The sequence below is a fragment of the Squalius cephalus genome, assembly GCF_949319135.1.
Source record: "Squalius cephalus genome assembly, chromosome: 6".
Classification (NCBI taxonomy): Eukaryota; Metazoa; Chordata; class Actinopteri; order Cypriniformes; family Leuciscidae; genus Squalius; species Squalius cephalus.
This window is the reverse complement of record NC_137127.1, coordinates 3,477,192-3,492,699: the sequence shown is the minus strand read 5'-3', so window position 1 is coordinate 3,492,699 and position 15,508 is coordinate 3,477,192. Positions and strand designations below refer to the sequence as shown.

The 15,508-nt window shown below is 36.9% G+C and overlaps 1 protein-coding gene across 1 annotated transcript in view; it reads left to right on the top strand.

The window, feature by feature from the left end:
- Positions 1 to 15,508, top strand: part of LOC307160070 (uncharacterized protein) — a 719,517-nt gene that overhangs the window by 386,976 nt on the left and 317,033 nt on the right. The window contains exons 33-41 of the mRNA XM_079873884.1: positions 2,637 to 2,807; positions 4,182 to 4,373; positions 4,508 to 4,678; positions 5,400 to 5,573; positions 5,731 to 5,901; positions 6,113 to 6,286; positions 6,637 to 6,810; positions 7,426 to 7,599; positions 7,747 to 7,917. Of these exons, the coding sequence (XP_079730010.1) occupies positions 2,637 to 2,807; positions 4,182 to 4,373; positions 4,508 to 4,678; positions 5,400 to 5,573; positions 5,731 to 5,901; positions 6,113 to 6,286; positions 6,637 to 6,810; positions 7,426 to 7,599; positions 7,747 to 7,917 (1,572 nt within the window). The remainder of the gene's footprint in view (positions 1 to 2,636; positions 2,808 to 4,181; positions 4,374 to 4,507; positions 4,679 to 5,399; positions 5,574 to 5,730; positions 5,902 to 6,112; positions 6,287 to 6,636; positions 6,811 to 7,425; positions 7,600 to 7,746; positions 7,918 to 15,508) is intronic.

The following is a 15,508-nucleotide window of genomic DNA, read 5'->3' as shown; positions in this document are numbered from 1 at the left end:
GTTCCTCCACAGATTTTCGGTAACACTTTACTTGAAGGGGTGTGCATAAGACTGACATGACACCTTCATAATCATGACATGGCAGATGTCATAAATATGAAGGAGGTCTTATGCATGCTTATGACAACTGTCATTAAGTGTCATTCGCTCAATTATGACATTTTTAATGCAAATATGACATTGTTTGAGATGTCTTTGTTATGACAACTTGACATAAACCAATACATCATAACCAGTCAGTGTCTTTGTCATGACATCTTGACATTACCAAGACAACATAAATTGTCATAAACATGACATAGCAGATGAATTATCAAACTTCAGAAACCACTTAGCTTTATGGGTTAGCATTTCATTAAACTGTCATGTGGTTGGTTTTGACATTGGCTGTCATGAGGCCATTATAACTGTGTCATGAATGTTTTTCTTGACCTCAAGTACAGTGGTACAAATTTAATTTGTCATTAAAATGTTATAATGGCTTCATGACAGCCAATGTCAAAACCAACCACATGACAGTTTAATGAAATGTTAACCCCTAAAGCCTGAGTGGTTTCTTAAGTTTGATAATTAATCTGCTATGTCATGTTTATGACATATTTATGACAGGTTGTGTTGTCTTAGTAATGTCAAGTTGCCATAACAAAGACATCTCACACAATGTCATATTTGCATTAAAAATGTCATAATTGAGCGAATGACACTTAATGACAGTTGTCATAAACATGCATAAGACCTCCTTCATATTTATGACATGTGTCATGTCATGATTATGACGGTGTCATGTCAGTCTTATGCACACCCCTTCAAGTAAAGTGTTACCAGATTGTCTATACGATTAAAGTCTGTAGACTAGCTAGGCCCCTCCAAGACCTTAATGTGCTTCTTCTTGAGCCACTCCTTTGTTGCCTTGGAGGTATGTTTTGGGTCATTGTCATGCTGGAAGACCCATCCACGACCCATCTTCAGTGTTCTGGCTGAAGGACGGTACATGGCCCTGTCCATCGGCCCCTCAATACAGTGAAGTCGTCTTGTACCCTTACTACAGAAACAGCCCAAAAGCATGATGTTTCCACCTCCGTGCTTGACTGTAGGGATGGTGTTCTAGGGGTCATAGTCAGCATTTCTCTTCCACTAAACACGGCGAGTTGAGTTGATGCCAAAGAACTCAATTTTGGTCTCATCTGACCACAGCACTTTCTCCCAAGCCTTCTCTGAATCATTAGATGTTTATTGGCAAACTTCAGATGGGCTTGAACATGTGCCTTCTTGAGCAGGGGGACCTTGCAGGCGCTGAAGGATTTCAATCCGTTGCCAATGGTTACCAATGGTTTGCTTGGTAACTGTACTCCCAACTGCCTTGAGATCATTAACAAGCTCCTCCTGTGTAGTTCTGGGCTGATCCCTCACCTTTCTCATGATCATCCTTACCTCATGAGGCGAGATCTTGCATGGATCTACAGACCGAGGGTGATTGATTTTTGATTTTTAATTTTTAATTTCTTCCATTTCCGAATAATCACACCAACAAAAGTCTCCTTCTCACCAAGCTTCTTGCTGATGGTCTTGTAGCCCATTCCAGCCTTGTACAGGTCTACAATCTGGTCCCTGACATTTGACAGCTCTTTGGTCTTGCCCATGGTGGTGGAGAGGTTGGAATGGAAGATACAGATTATGTGGACAGGTGTCCACTGCATTAGTAGTACTTCCTTAAAGTGACAGGACTAATCTGTGTTTCACATGGGCACATAACCAATTTGTGGGAGGCAGAATTCTTGCTGGTTGGTTGGAGATCAAATACTTATTTCACTCGATCAAATGCTAATCAATTTACAACCTTTCTATAATGTTTTTTGGTTGATATTCTGTCTCTATCCGTTAAAATAAATCTACCATAAATTATAGACCCTTCATTTCTTTGTAAGTGGATGAACTTACAAAATCAGCAGGGGATCAAATCATTATTTCCCCCACTGTAAACGTTTTAACTGTGTTACATGTAACAGCTTTAATAATTTAATTATCTGTTAATATATTAACCATAAAGTGCTAAAACAAAATGTACTGGGAAGTGGGAAGTAGATGTGCAAGTGTACGGTAATGAACATGCACATAATTGTTGTTGTGGGCACTTCAAAATATTTGCAACTTTATTAAAGAAATTCTCTGTATTATAAATTTAGATTTTTAGAATTAATTTTTAGAATTACCTGATTAAAATTTGCTGCATTAAAGAGGCATGCTCACTCTGATGTAAACAACCCCAACACAGAGGAGAAGCATAAATGAATGAAGAAGATGGGCTGAATGAATTAGCAAATTCACTCTCTGGCAGTGGATTGTGCTGGCGGAAACAGCATCTCTGTAAACAAAACTCTGCTTTTTGTTTGACCTCTTCCTGACACAGAGAAGGAAGACAAACAGTGTTTAAATGTTTTAAATGTTTAATACTGTCACATGTCTACTGGGAAGAAAACTTCAAAACTCAAAAAACTAAAACAGACAATTTGTAAATATTGTATTTGATGACCATTTCTAAGTGCACTGATCATTCTTATTCAGTTTAAGTTATAATTCATCTGATAATTTAATTTGAAACACAATGTTAAATTTAATTCAAGTTTCATGTTTTGTAGACTTTCAAACTGCAGTATCACAGAAGGCGGCTATAAAGCTCTGGCTTCAGCTCTGAGATCAAACTCACACCTGATAGAGCTGGATCTCACAGGAAATGACCCTGGACAATCAGGAGTGAAGGAGCTCGATGATGTACAACAGGGTTGGTGGAATCAGCTGAAAAGACTGAGGTGAGTGTTATCAAGACAATAAAATGCAATAGTTTTTAGCTAGAAGAGAATTAAACCATCAAAAAGAAATTTATAAAAGCTTTGAAATGACTAAAGGACCTTTAAAATATTATAATAAATCTTCATATGGCAGGTAATATCAATGTACTTCCTCTATCTTCAGCAGTGGTGTAGTCGGGGCCATACGCACATATACAATATATACTTTTTGCCGAGGACTGTTTTCGTATTACGACTTCTAAGGATTAATATTTGCATGTAAAAGTCCATAAGCTGTTGTAATTTTAGCTGCCCCTTTAACTGTGTGTCCAAAACCATGGTTTTGCTACAAAAACTATAGTGTAACTATGGTATTGTTGTGGTTTTACAAATGGTAATCAGTACCCCAAAAAACAGTACATTTTCATAAGGGAAACTGTCTCAGACTCCCATCAGTTCCACTCGATGCTTTGAGTGCACCTCTCTCTCTCTGCATTAAAAACGACATAAGGAAATATGGTGGTGAGTGAAGACACTCTGATGCATTGCCAGATAAAAAATATTAGGAAAAGCAGAATAAAAAGCACACCCCAAGTGGTACTGTACGTTTGTAACCCTCATTCCCTGAAGATGGAACGGAGACGTCACTTTGGTGACAGATAAATAGGAATCTCACTAGAGAGGCCAATCTACTTTGAGTGTAACTAAAATGAGTCTATGCACATTGGCATGCGATAATTGAAATCAGCTGCTCTGCCTCTCAGCGGGGGTATATAATGAGCAACAGGTGCATCGCATCTTCAGGTTTTCGCACTGGAAAAGGAAGCCACATCCTTCCCGGAAGGAGTTATGTGGAGATATACATATGGAAGTGGCTAGGGTGACTACAACCTCGTAAGAGATGGGTTCTCCCAAGGGAAAGACACAGGCTTCCGTTTAGGAGCAACCATGGAAAAGTACACATATGGGATCCCTTATGGTCACACATATCGCACCCAGCCTTGACCCGGTTCATAGCATAGCATGGGCGGGACAGAGCAAAGCCAGGGCTGGGTCTGTCTCCTCCAGGAGTTGTGATTTTCAGAAATAGCCGCAGCCCACCGGTTGACAATCACTGATTTAGTGTATTTTCACACTTAATGTAATTCTAAAGCAACATTTTAATTATAGTCATATAGAACTGTAATGCGGTCAACAAACCTAATGCTGAACTTTTTGCATGCAGACTTGCTACTTGAGAAATAATCTGTCAACCAATTTTTAGAATGCACTGTATTTTTATTTGTAATTATTTATTTTAATTAAACATATGTTACCAGTGAACAACAACATGAAAACACTTTTTTAATGGTGGTTGAGGCAGGGTACAGAATATTAAACCACTTTTTTTGTTAGGACTACAAGACTGGTCTTCAAGTTTTTGGGTCCTGCTGCGGATAAAGCCTGTCAGTATGTGAAAGGAATAGTGGGTGAAAACCCGTTACTCCTGAGAGAACTGAATCTGAGTGAACGTGAACTAGGAGACACAGGAGTGAATCAGATCACTGCTCTACTGCAGGATAAACACTGTAAACTCAACACACTGATGTGAGTATTTTACATTTAGTATTGTTGATTTAAATTATGTTAAAGACATCTTGTAACAAAAACACAATTCTCAGTTATGTTGGAATCAAGTACTTTGTGTTTGTAAATTCTCCCTCTCCTGTTCATCATTTTAGGCTGCGTAAGTGTGGTCTAACAGAGGAAAGCTGTTCAGCTCTCGCTACAGTCCTGAGATCAAACTCCAGTCTGAAAGAGCTTGACATCAGCAACAATAATCTGCAGGATTCAGGAGTGAAGAAACTCCAGAATGGATTAGAAAATACAAACTGCACACTGGAGAAACTCAGGTGAGTTCAATAAACCATTGTTTGTTTACATTTACATTTTACATTTATCTGACGCTTTTATCCAAAGCGACTTACAATTGCTATATATGTCAGAGGTCGCACACGCCTCTGGAGCAACTAGGGGTTAAGTGTCTTGCTCAGGGACACATTGGTGTCTCACAGTGGATTCGAACCCGGGTCTCTCACACTAAAGGCATGTGTCTTATCCATTGCGCCACCACCACCACCCTAATTGTTTTAAATATTAAAGTTAAGTTACTATAGTGAATTAAAGAAACAGGAAAAAACATGCCTGTGTCAAATTATTTTCTTTACCTATTTATAAGAGAAAAGGCATTTGATTATTTTTATGATTTTAAGTGATTTTTTTTTTTTAAGTGATATTAATTGTATAACTTTTTTAATTTTTAAATTATTAGAATTTATTAGGATTAACCCCTTGAGATCTATCATCTCGTTTTCGAGGGGGTCCATACAATGAAACACAATTACAACTTAAAGAACATAACAAGATTACAATTAACAATACATCAACAAACAGGCAAAACACAAAACACCACCAAAAAAAAAAGAAAAAAAAAAAGAGCAACATAACATAATATGTACAACATAATATGTTATACACATAACAACAATGACAGTTTCAATGATAGCATGTGCAATCTACTTTAAAATAAGATAATATAGATTGTTTAAACAACCGAAAATCTCTTTTCTGTAGACTTTCAGACTGCAGTATCACAGAAGAAGGTTATAAAGCTCTGGCTTCAGCTCTGAGATCAAACCCTTCACACCTGATAGAGCTGGATCTCAGAGGAAATGATCCTGGACAATCAGGAGTGAAGGAGCTCGATGATTTACTACAGGATCAGAAGTGTAAACTCAAGACACTGAGGTGAGACGTGATGAAATAATATAACATAAATTATTTGCGGGTGAATTATTCATAGAATCATTATTTTACTAATACAAAATGAACCATTTCACACACATTTTCTTATGTTATTTTTCCTTAGATCAAGTTTAAGAATTTTTAATCTTCTCTTCTGCAGGTTTTTGAGTCCTACTGCAGATAAAGCCTGTGAGTATGTGAGAGGAATTGTGAGTAAAAACCCGTTACTCCTGAGAGAACTGAATCTGAGCGTACGTAAACTAGGAGACACACGAGTGAATCAGATCGCCTCTCTACTGCAGGATAAACACTGTAAACTCAACACACTGATGTGAGTATTTTACATTGTTTTATACTTTACAAAAGAAAAATTATCTTACATTTTTAAAGTCTAATAAAAGGCCGTCATTGCTCTTTAAAGTTTTTGAGGATTGAGATTAGTTGATCTATCAAATAAATGTATCCTTTTGTTACTGTATTGTGAATTGTGGCTGAAATAAATTTAAAGAATGTTTCCTGTCTTTGTTTTCTCTTCTCTTCAGGCTGAATAATAACAGTATTACAGCAGAAGGTTGTGCTGCTCTGACTTCAGCGTTTAATTCAAACCCTTCAAACCTGATAGAGCTGGATCTGAGTGACAATAAACTAGGAAACTCTGGAATAAAGAACATCTGTGTCCTGATGGCAAATCCTGAATGCATATTGGAGAAAATTAAGTGTGTATTTTCATTTAATTTTTTGTGTGTGTAAATGTCCATTTAATTGAAATTACCATTTTTGTACATTGCTATGTTTCTATGAAATTGAAATATTCAAATTAGGCAGATGTTACATTAAGACATCTTTTGCTTATCTGTGCGTCAGATTTTTGCTAATATTGAAATAAAAATATTGGTAAATTTTCACAACAAATTTTCAAATTGCCAAGCATTTGGCAATGCTTTTTATAATAATTATTATAATTATTAGTTTTTTTATGATTTAAATAAAGTCATCTTACTTTATACACGTGTTTTGCTTATGTAGTGTAGATCATTAAGTGCTTAACAGCTTCTTTCATACACAGACTTTCAGACTGCAGTATCACAGAAGAAGGTTATAAAGCTCTGGCTTCAGCTCTGAGATCAAACCCTTCACACCTGATAGAGCTGGATCTCAGAGGAAATGATCCTGGACAATCAGGAGTGAAGGAGCTCAGTGATTTACTACAGGATGAACGCTGTACATTAAAGACCATCAGGTGATAAACGAGACAATTATCATAACTATGATTTTAACCAGATATTACACAACACTATACATTAATACTACACTGGACTAGAAGTGCAAAATATATCAGTGGCCGAGATATTATTGTCTGATCACTGGGACAATAGAATTTCCACTATCATTTCCATTAATAAGTTTTGTTATATTTGTGTTCAGCATATCATTTCTGATAATGTTTCTGTGTATTTGTCTGGCAGTGTCATGTGTGTTTGGACAAATTATCATATCACATTCTCATTTTCTGTTAGTATTAGTTTTGGGCATGTTTTAGTTTTGATCAGCTACTGTAATTATAGATATTCTGTTTATGTGTAAAGAAGTAATAAGTGAAAACAATGAAAATACATTTCTGTATTTTCTCTTACTGGTGTTTGCTTATACATGAAAATGGCATATTGTTTGTTTGTGTTTGCATGTTTATGTATATTTTATGGTTATTACATGCAGTAAATTTCATTTTGGTTTAATTCATTGATACAAATGCTTGTAGTAAATCATTCTACTCTGTTTAGTGACTCATTCAGGATGAAGCTGCAAAAGGCATAAAATTGGAATATTATCTGATTTGTAATTCTACTTCCTGTAGGTTTTTGAAAAGTGCTGCTGCACAGGAAGCGTGTGAGTGTCTCACTGGAGTTCTGGGTAAAAGTCCATTATTACTGACAGAACTGGATCTGAGTGAAGATATATTAGGAGATCTGGATGGAGAGAAGCTCTCTGCTCTTCTGATGGACTCTCATAGCAAAGTGGAGAAAATCAAGTGAGTCAACATGATTTATACATTATAACTTCTCTGTTAATTGATTATAAAAGACTGTCAGTCATGTGTGAGCAGATACGAAGATCTGTTGATCTGATGTGTGTTGAATATGTACTGAATAATAAATAACAATGTTTTTGTGTTTAGGCTGAATAATTGTGAGCAGACAGAGAAAAGCTGTTCAGTTCTAGCTACTGTTCTCTCCTCTAAAACCATCCTGAAAGAGCTGAACCTTAACAACAGCCGTCTGCTGGACTCAGGAGTCAAAGAGATCTGTGAGGGACTGAAGAATCCTGTGTGTGAGCTGAAGATACTCAAGTGAGTACATTTCACCATCAGCTTTCAACACCACAACACTTGCTTATCAGTTATATATATTTGAGTCCACTCACCTTCAGAAGTGAGGAAAAATCTAAGAATATTTTTTTTATTTTGTTTTGTAGTAATAAAATAGGAACAAATAAATAGCAAACAGTGGCACAATACAATAGAATGAAAAGACAAGTGAAACAAACACGGCTTTATGTTTTTCAGGTGCTAATGATTACAACTAAAGTTACAAAAGTTATTGAGTCAAGAGCAGTGAGGGGTTTTTCTCTTTCTTTTGTTCTTTGATTAAAATGATAGTGGCAGGTTTATTAGGCTGCTGTCACTTAAAGGGGTGGTTGATTATGATTTCACTTTTCTAACTTTAGTTAGTGTGTAATGTTGCTGTTTGAGCATAAACAACATCTGCAAAGTTACAACGTTCAAAGCAAAGGGAGATATTTGCTTTTACAGAAATCACTTTTAAGGACTACAACAAACGGCTGGTAGAGACTACACCACATTCCTCCCGGGTTAGTGACATCACCAACCCTAGAATTTACATAAACCCCGCCCCCTGAACGCGATTTATAGATTATCATGACAGAATATGCTAATCAATGACTATAAGATAGTTAACTCCACATCAGCAATATAAATTCATCAATATACCAGAAATAATTCTAATAATTCAGAAATGTCCTGTTGCTTCTACATGTTGTCACTTCTTCTTGAGTCTCTCCATCATTGTCTGACTCTGGGTTGAACATAAAAGGCTAAAGGTTTTAGAAATTTTCAGTGCATGTGTGTGTGAGGTAATCGAAGCTGCTAAGAACGAGCTGTTGTACCTCCGCCCTCTGTGCCGGGAGCAGCAGCAGAGTGTGCACATACACACTCTGGGGACATCAGAAAATTATTTTACATCTTGTGAAAAGAGCATTATACCATCCCTTTAAGAATGAATACTAATCCAATATACTGTTACACAACATGCCTTTTTTCTCAACTATTTACAGTTCAAAACTGACTGTATTTACAGCAGTGTTCATTTTAGTTCTAGTGTTCATTCTAAGTTTCATGTTTTCTAGACTTTCAAACTGCAGTATCACAGAAGAAGGTTATAAAGCTCTGGCTTCAGCTCTGAGATCAAACCCTTCACACCTGATAGAGCTGGATCTCAGAGGAAATGATCCTGGACAATCAGGAGTGGAACACCTCCTCAAAGAACAAAGGAATTATTGCCATTCACTGAAGACACTGAGGTGAGTGTTTTCTACAGTACAAATCAAACTGCAATAGTTTTAAGATTTTATCTGAAAGTGAATTAAACCATCAAACTATATTTCTGTACTGTTGCATCAATATTCTTTTACCACATCTGTGCCGTGCACAGTTGTGAAATATCAATGTACTGTCTTTGTTTCTAGGATATTACAAAGTCCTGCTGCAGATGAAGCCTGTCAGTATGTGAGAGACATTTTGGGTAAAAATCCTTTATTCCAGAGTGAGCTGAATCTGAGTGAACATAAACTAGGAGACAAACGAGTGAATCAGATCGCTGCTCTACTGCAGGATAAACACTGTGAAATCAACACACTGATGTGAGTATTGTGTTCACTTGTTATTGTACATTTAAAGTGTCTCAAAGAAATCAGGTGACCAAAACACTAAGGCAGGGGTGTCAAACATACGGCCGTGGGCTGAATACAGCCTACAGGTTTGTCTAATCCGGCCAGCGGGATGATTTGAACAATGATAAAAATTGAGATGCTCTGCTCCACTGACCATAGATCTAAACCTTTTTTTTTTTTTTTTTTTTTTTTTTTGCCCGCTCTCTATTCCGGACCTGCAAAAAACAGCTTGTGTATGTTTTACACAATAAAAATACGGACGGAAAGAATAAAAAAAAAAAAGTAATTCTGCCCATCTGGCCCATCTAGTTTGAAACCTTTCTTTAAGGGCTTTTGCACCCGGGTAGTTATAGGAACTCAGTTATAGGAACTAGTCACCAGGCCGGTCCCCTGAGGATAAATCTTCCCCTGGGGTAATTTTCCTGTTTGCATGCACATCACCAGGTGGAGCTCAGTGATATAAGCTTGCTGTGAGTATATGTAAACTGTGTTTACACATCTTTTAAAAATATTCAGTGTCTGTGTTTCTCATGTATTCAGCCAGTCAGCGTACACTTACGTCACTATAGTACCCATAGTGCTGGTTTAGACCCTACTCTGAAGTAGGAGCTAATTTAGTTCCCCTTAAAAGGAGTTCCTATAACTAAAATCATTCCTAGTTCCTGCAATGCAAACACACCAAAAAGCAAGTACTTCTGCCAATCCACCTTTTCCCTCAATTGTTCCTTCCATTTTTTTCTAGTCAAATTAGCGTACTTTCTGAGCTGATAATGTAACATTAAACCCTATTAAATTTGTTTAAAAAAGCACATGGCTGCATGGCGCCATCATTTTACAGTGTCGCAATGACCCTCTTTTGTCAGCACCTCACCCGTCAAAGTTTAACGAGTGTGTTAATGACACCAAGCTGCCGAAGTTAGCTTAATTGAAAACAGATGGCCACTCATAGAATGGGTTCCTATTGTAAGACTTGAGAAATTAGAAAATGCCGGCAGTCTGTTTGAGGAACAACCACTCCCTGAGAAGACAAAGGACCTTTCTGGAAATTAACATTTGAACTCTCTCTTGTGAAATTAGCATCACCCTTCGAGACGCAAGTCTCAACTAGGCATTCACCCACAAATCTATATGGTTTAATGTGAACAATTATCATTAATTGTTCATAACAGTCACATAACAGTCTTGGACATAACAGTCATTATTTACTCCCGTTGTTACTCGAGGATGGATCAGTACCAACTGTTCATGATCCATCTTACAGTCTCCGGAGTGAAAGGCCTAATGTACTGATCACGGCAGTAATGGAAGGGAGAGCGCGCACTTTATGACGGCTCATCAAGTCTTACGGATATAACGTTTACCAGTTTATTAAGCACCCGCTGAAAAGATGTATATATTTGTTTACTGTTAGTTGTAACAAGTGTTTTGTGTACTTTGCTGTGTTTCTTGATGATAATAAAAGGGAGAGAGAGAGAGTTTATGGATAAGACTTTAATGCGCACTTCTTATACTGTGTTCATTCAGCTCTTACAGTGATTTTCTGGTGTAAAACTGTGGTCTGCTACAACAGGCTTGTATTAATAGTGGATAAAAGCAGATGACAAATACATTATAACCGTAATTAAACTAAACTATACCTGTTCTATATCTATACAGCATATATTCTCTGGCTCTGTGGGCATTATTGTCCGACTCCGGGTCCAAATGAACAGCGTTACTGAGAGTTTCTGTTTTGATAAAATCATTCCGTGAGAGATGATATAGAGAGCCTAAGTCCCGCCCCTCCGCTTCCGGCTCATGGGACCTTATTTCGGAAAAAATATGTATGGAAGTCAATGGCGAGAGACAACTTATCTTTTTATTCCGTCTGAACTCTGCCCTGAATTACACATATGATGTTTGTCAATTTAAAAGGTAATTATGAAAGTCAAGAAAGTGGCAGTTTGTCATAAAACAGAAGAGTAACGTTTAGTTTTATGTGAAAATCGCTCAATGAACTACATCTCTCGTCTCCCATTATGTACGTCACAAGATCCGTTGCTCGTATGTGTGTATTCTGGCTCAAAACACTCAGGCATGACGGCGTTACGTTACGATTATAATGTAAGACTATAGAAAAAATTTCAGGCGTTAGCTTCAGTAAAGTTAGCTTCATTCATTGAGAGAAAAGGTATGACGTCCCATGTGCGCCTTCTGGGTTTGTAGTCTTTGTAATTACGTATTTTCACAGTCTTATACCTCAGCAGTTTTACATCAAGCTGCGACTTTCTTGACTTTAAAATGCATCTTTTAAATTGACAAACATCATATGTGTAAATCAGGGCACAATTCAAACGAGATCAACATATTTGTTGTCTCTCGCCATTGACTACCATACAATATTTTTCCGAACTAAGGTCCCATGGTGGTCGACCGGAAGGGGAGGGACTTAGGCTCTCTATTGTCCTGACACTGCTCCGCCCCCTGTGCCGGCAGCAGAAGCTCATTTGCATTTAAAGGGACACACACAAAAACGGCATGTATTTCTGAGCCCCAAAAAGTGACAATTTAAACATGCTGTAAAAATTATCTGTTGGGTATTTTGAGCTAAAACTTAACATACACACTCTGGGGACATCAGAGACTTATTTTACATCTTGTGAAAAGGGGCATAATAAGTGCCCTTTAAGATGTTTTGTGAATCCGGCCCCAGATCTCTCTTGTTGAAAATGTATGGCTCATCGTGAAAAGGAGAATCAGCAGTGGTGTAGTGGTAAAAAAAGAGGTGGGTAAACTATAAATTCTGGTGGACCACAACTTGGTCACCCGGTAAGGTGGGCCACTCCCTACCGGTGTATGTGTATCCTGATAACATCGCTATAGGCTATCATTTGATGGTACTACCAAGGGTATCACTGGTTGTTCCCTCATCATAGGTCACACAATCACTATTCAATTCATACATTAATCTAAGTTCTTGTTAAAGAGACTCAAAAAGGAATAATATGGTTGAAATCTATAAAGTTTACTAAATGACAAAACAGAGAGAACAAAAATATTTAAGAGAGATCGAGAGGGAGGCTTATATCCAGGGCTTCCAATGCAATGCACTTGTGCATAATGATTAGGGATTTGGGATTATTTTCAAAGTCGATTAATCTGTTGAATATTTCCTCGATTAATTGATTAGTTGTTTGGTTTATCAGAAAAATGTGGATCAGTGTTTCCCTGTAGAGGGAAAAGTCTTTAACCTGGTGCAGGCTTGATTCCCTCTGAATCTCTTGTAGGCCTACAGTTGGGTTTTGACATGCTCCCTACATTAAACCAGCTGCCTGTAATGAATAAAAAAAATCACTTTTTTTGCATCATTTTAATGATTTCCTGTTGCGACTGCGATCAAGTTTCATTCTCGCGCAGCTTGTTTAGTAACTTCACGAGCGTGTGTTTTCTGCTACGTGTGTGCGCCGTTCTCTTTGTTCCGTGTGTGTGTCGGCGCGCTGCGCTCTCTGCTCCGTGTTTGCGCGCTGCGCGTTCTGCTCTGTCGTTAACGGCCCAAATGCTCGAGTCGAATCATGTACCGATCGGCGATCACGCACTGGAAAAGCAAAGTCTGCTCAAATAACTTGAAATTTAGAGGATAAACAAAATGTAGAGGTGGATAAACGCACTTTGGAGGTGGGCAAACGCTATTTCCAAATTTTGGGAGGTGCGTAAACAGCGTTTACGTGCGTTTAGCCTCCACTACATCCCTGAGAATCAGAGAACAACAACCATGGACTGTTTAGTAGCTGAAGTCTTGTAACAAGCGAGATTAGGCAAAAATTCCACTTGCAAAACTGTAATTCCCAAACAGTTAAAAAGTTGATTTAAAAGAAAAGATGATGTTACGCAGTGGTAAACATGCCTCAGTCCCAACTCTTTTAGAGTGTGATGCAGCTGTCACATTTTTTATTTATTCCAAAACACAATTAAGTTGGTCAGTAAAACATTGGAAATCTCTTCTTTGTACTTAAAGGTCAGTTAATAAAGGTTAAAGAAAAGTAACAAATCACAGACTGTTGATTTTATTGCATTTTACAAAATGTACCAACTTCTCTGGAAATGTGTTTGTAAATTCTCGCTCTTCTGTTCATCATTTTAGGTTGCGTAAGTGTGGTCTAACAGAGGAAAGCTGTTCAGCTCTCGCTACAGTCCTGAGATCAAACTCCAGTCTGAAAGAGCTTGACATCAGCAACAATAATCTGCAGGATTCAGGAGTGAAGAAACTCCAGGACGGATTAGAAGATACAAACTGTACACTGGAGAAACTCAGGTGAGTTCAATGAACTATTGTTTAATTCCACTTAACTTGAATGTTTTTCATAGTAGTTTATGTTTTAGCAGCAGTGTTGGGGAAGCTACTCTGAATCTGTAGTTTGACAAGCTACAAGCTGCTCAAAAGTTAAAGTAAAGTTACATTCAAGCTTGTAGCTACTCTACAAGTTTCTATAAAAAAGTAGCTAGCTACATTGAACCTTCTTTTTTACAATGACATTGTTACAAATAACTGAATATTTGTAAATGAAGAATGTTATAAGTAAAATATTTGGGGGGTTTAAAACAACATGTTGTAATGCAATTATGGTTTCAATGAGTAGGGTGAATTCAGGTTGACTGGGACAATTTTTCCCAGTCATTTCAATGGCAAAAAGTGTCCCAATCGTTTGATTTTGTAAACTATCCAAAACACACAAAAATATAGCCTATATCTCAAACTGGATACACAGGAGTAATTAAAAAAGCAGGTTGAACTCACAGCACATGCGATAGGCTATTTACTGTGAAAAGAGCCGCTCTGAGACGCAAATCATGAGCTGCTCGCGCTTTGCTTGAAATCCCACCACAACCATCCTTTGCCAAGTAATAAGCGCACTACTATATTGCAATTTTATTTCAGTTCGATTAGTGATCTTTTAGGTTCATTACAAAACTAACGGGACAGATTAATCTATGGTGGTTCATTATTGTGATTTAGAGTGCAATAAAGCAGGATAAGTACATTTAAAAAGCTATTATTCACCTTCCATATGCTCTTTAAGTCTTTAATGTAGACTGCATTTTAATATTAAATTATTAAATTATTTAATATTAAATGTAAATGTAAATATGTAAATGTAAATGTAATATTTGGTTTGCATAAATTACAGTCGATTCATGTGAAATATCCATTCCTGTACATCCTTTACATAATCCTCAGACAATCTCCTGATGGTGGACAGACTGTAAAGTAGGGTATCTGCACAATTTTTAAAGTCAAATTTAAGGCTTTTTAAGACCTGAAGAAATCTAAATTAATACCATGCATTAGGGATGTGCAATATTGACAAAATATGTTGCGATATTTTCAAAGTTTTGTTGATAATAATTAGATGATATTTTACTGATTGTGTTTTTGTACTGGTACCCTGGCTGGTTTAGGCCTGTTGTTCACAGTAGACTCACAAAGATATTCATATTTTTTATATTCTATGCAGTGGTCAGTTTACATTAGTGACCGAAATTAATTTTATGTCAAATTCTAACATTCAAATTAAATTATATTAGAATAACACAGTACCAATGTCAAATTAAATCATTAAATTAAAATCCATCCTTGCAGTGCAGAGGTGACACAGAAGCGGCATCAAAACTGGCATTAGCCTACTATATTTACACTTGATTTACAATTGCATAAATAAAGCTATTCAATATTTAAATATGAAATGATTTATAATTTTAACGTTTTAATGAAAGGATACTTTAAATCTGAAACTAAAACCACCAGTAGGGGACGGCAAGTCACTGTCTTGTCATTATTAATTCATTCAGAAAAACAAGTGATTTTTCATTGAATCAGTAAAATTAATCGGTAAAAATGATTAGTTCAAAACGCGGATTTCAGTAAAAAAAAAAAAAATCGCTGTCTGTTGGACCACGGCTTCATTATAAAATTCTCGTCGGCGATATAAAGTGAA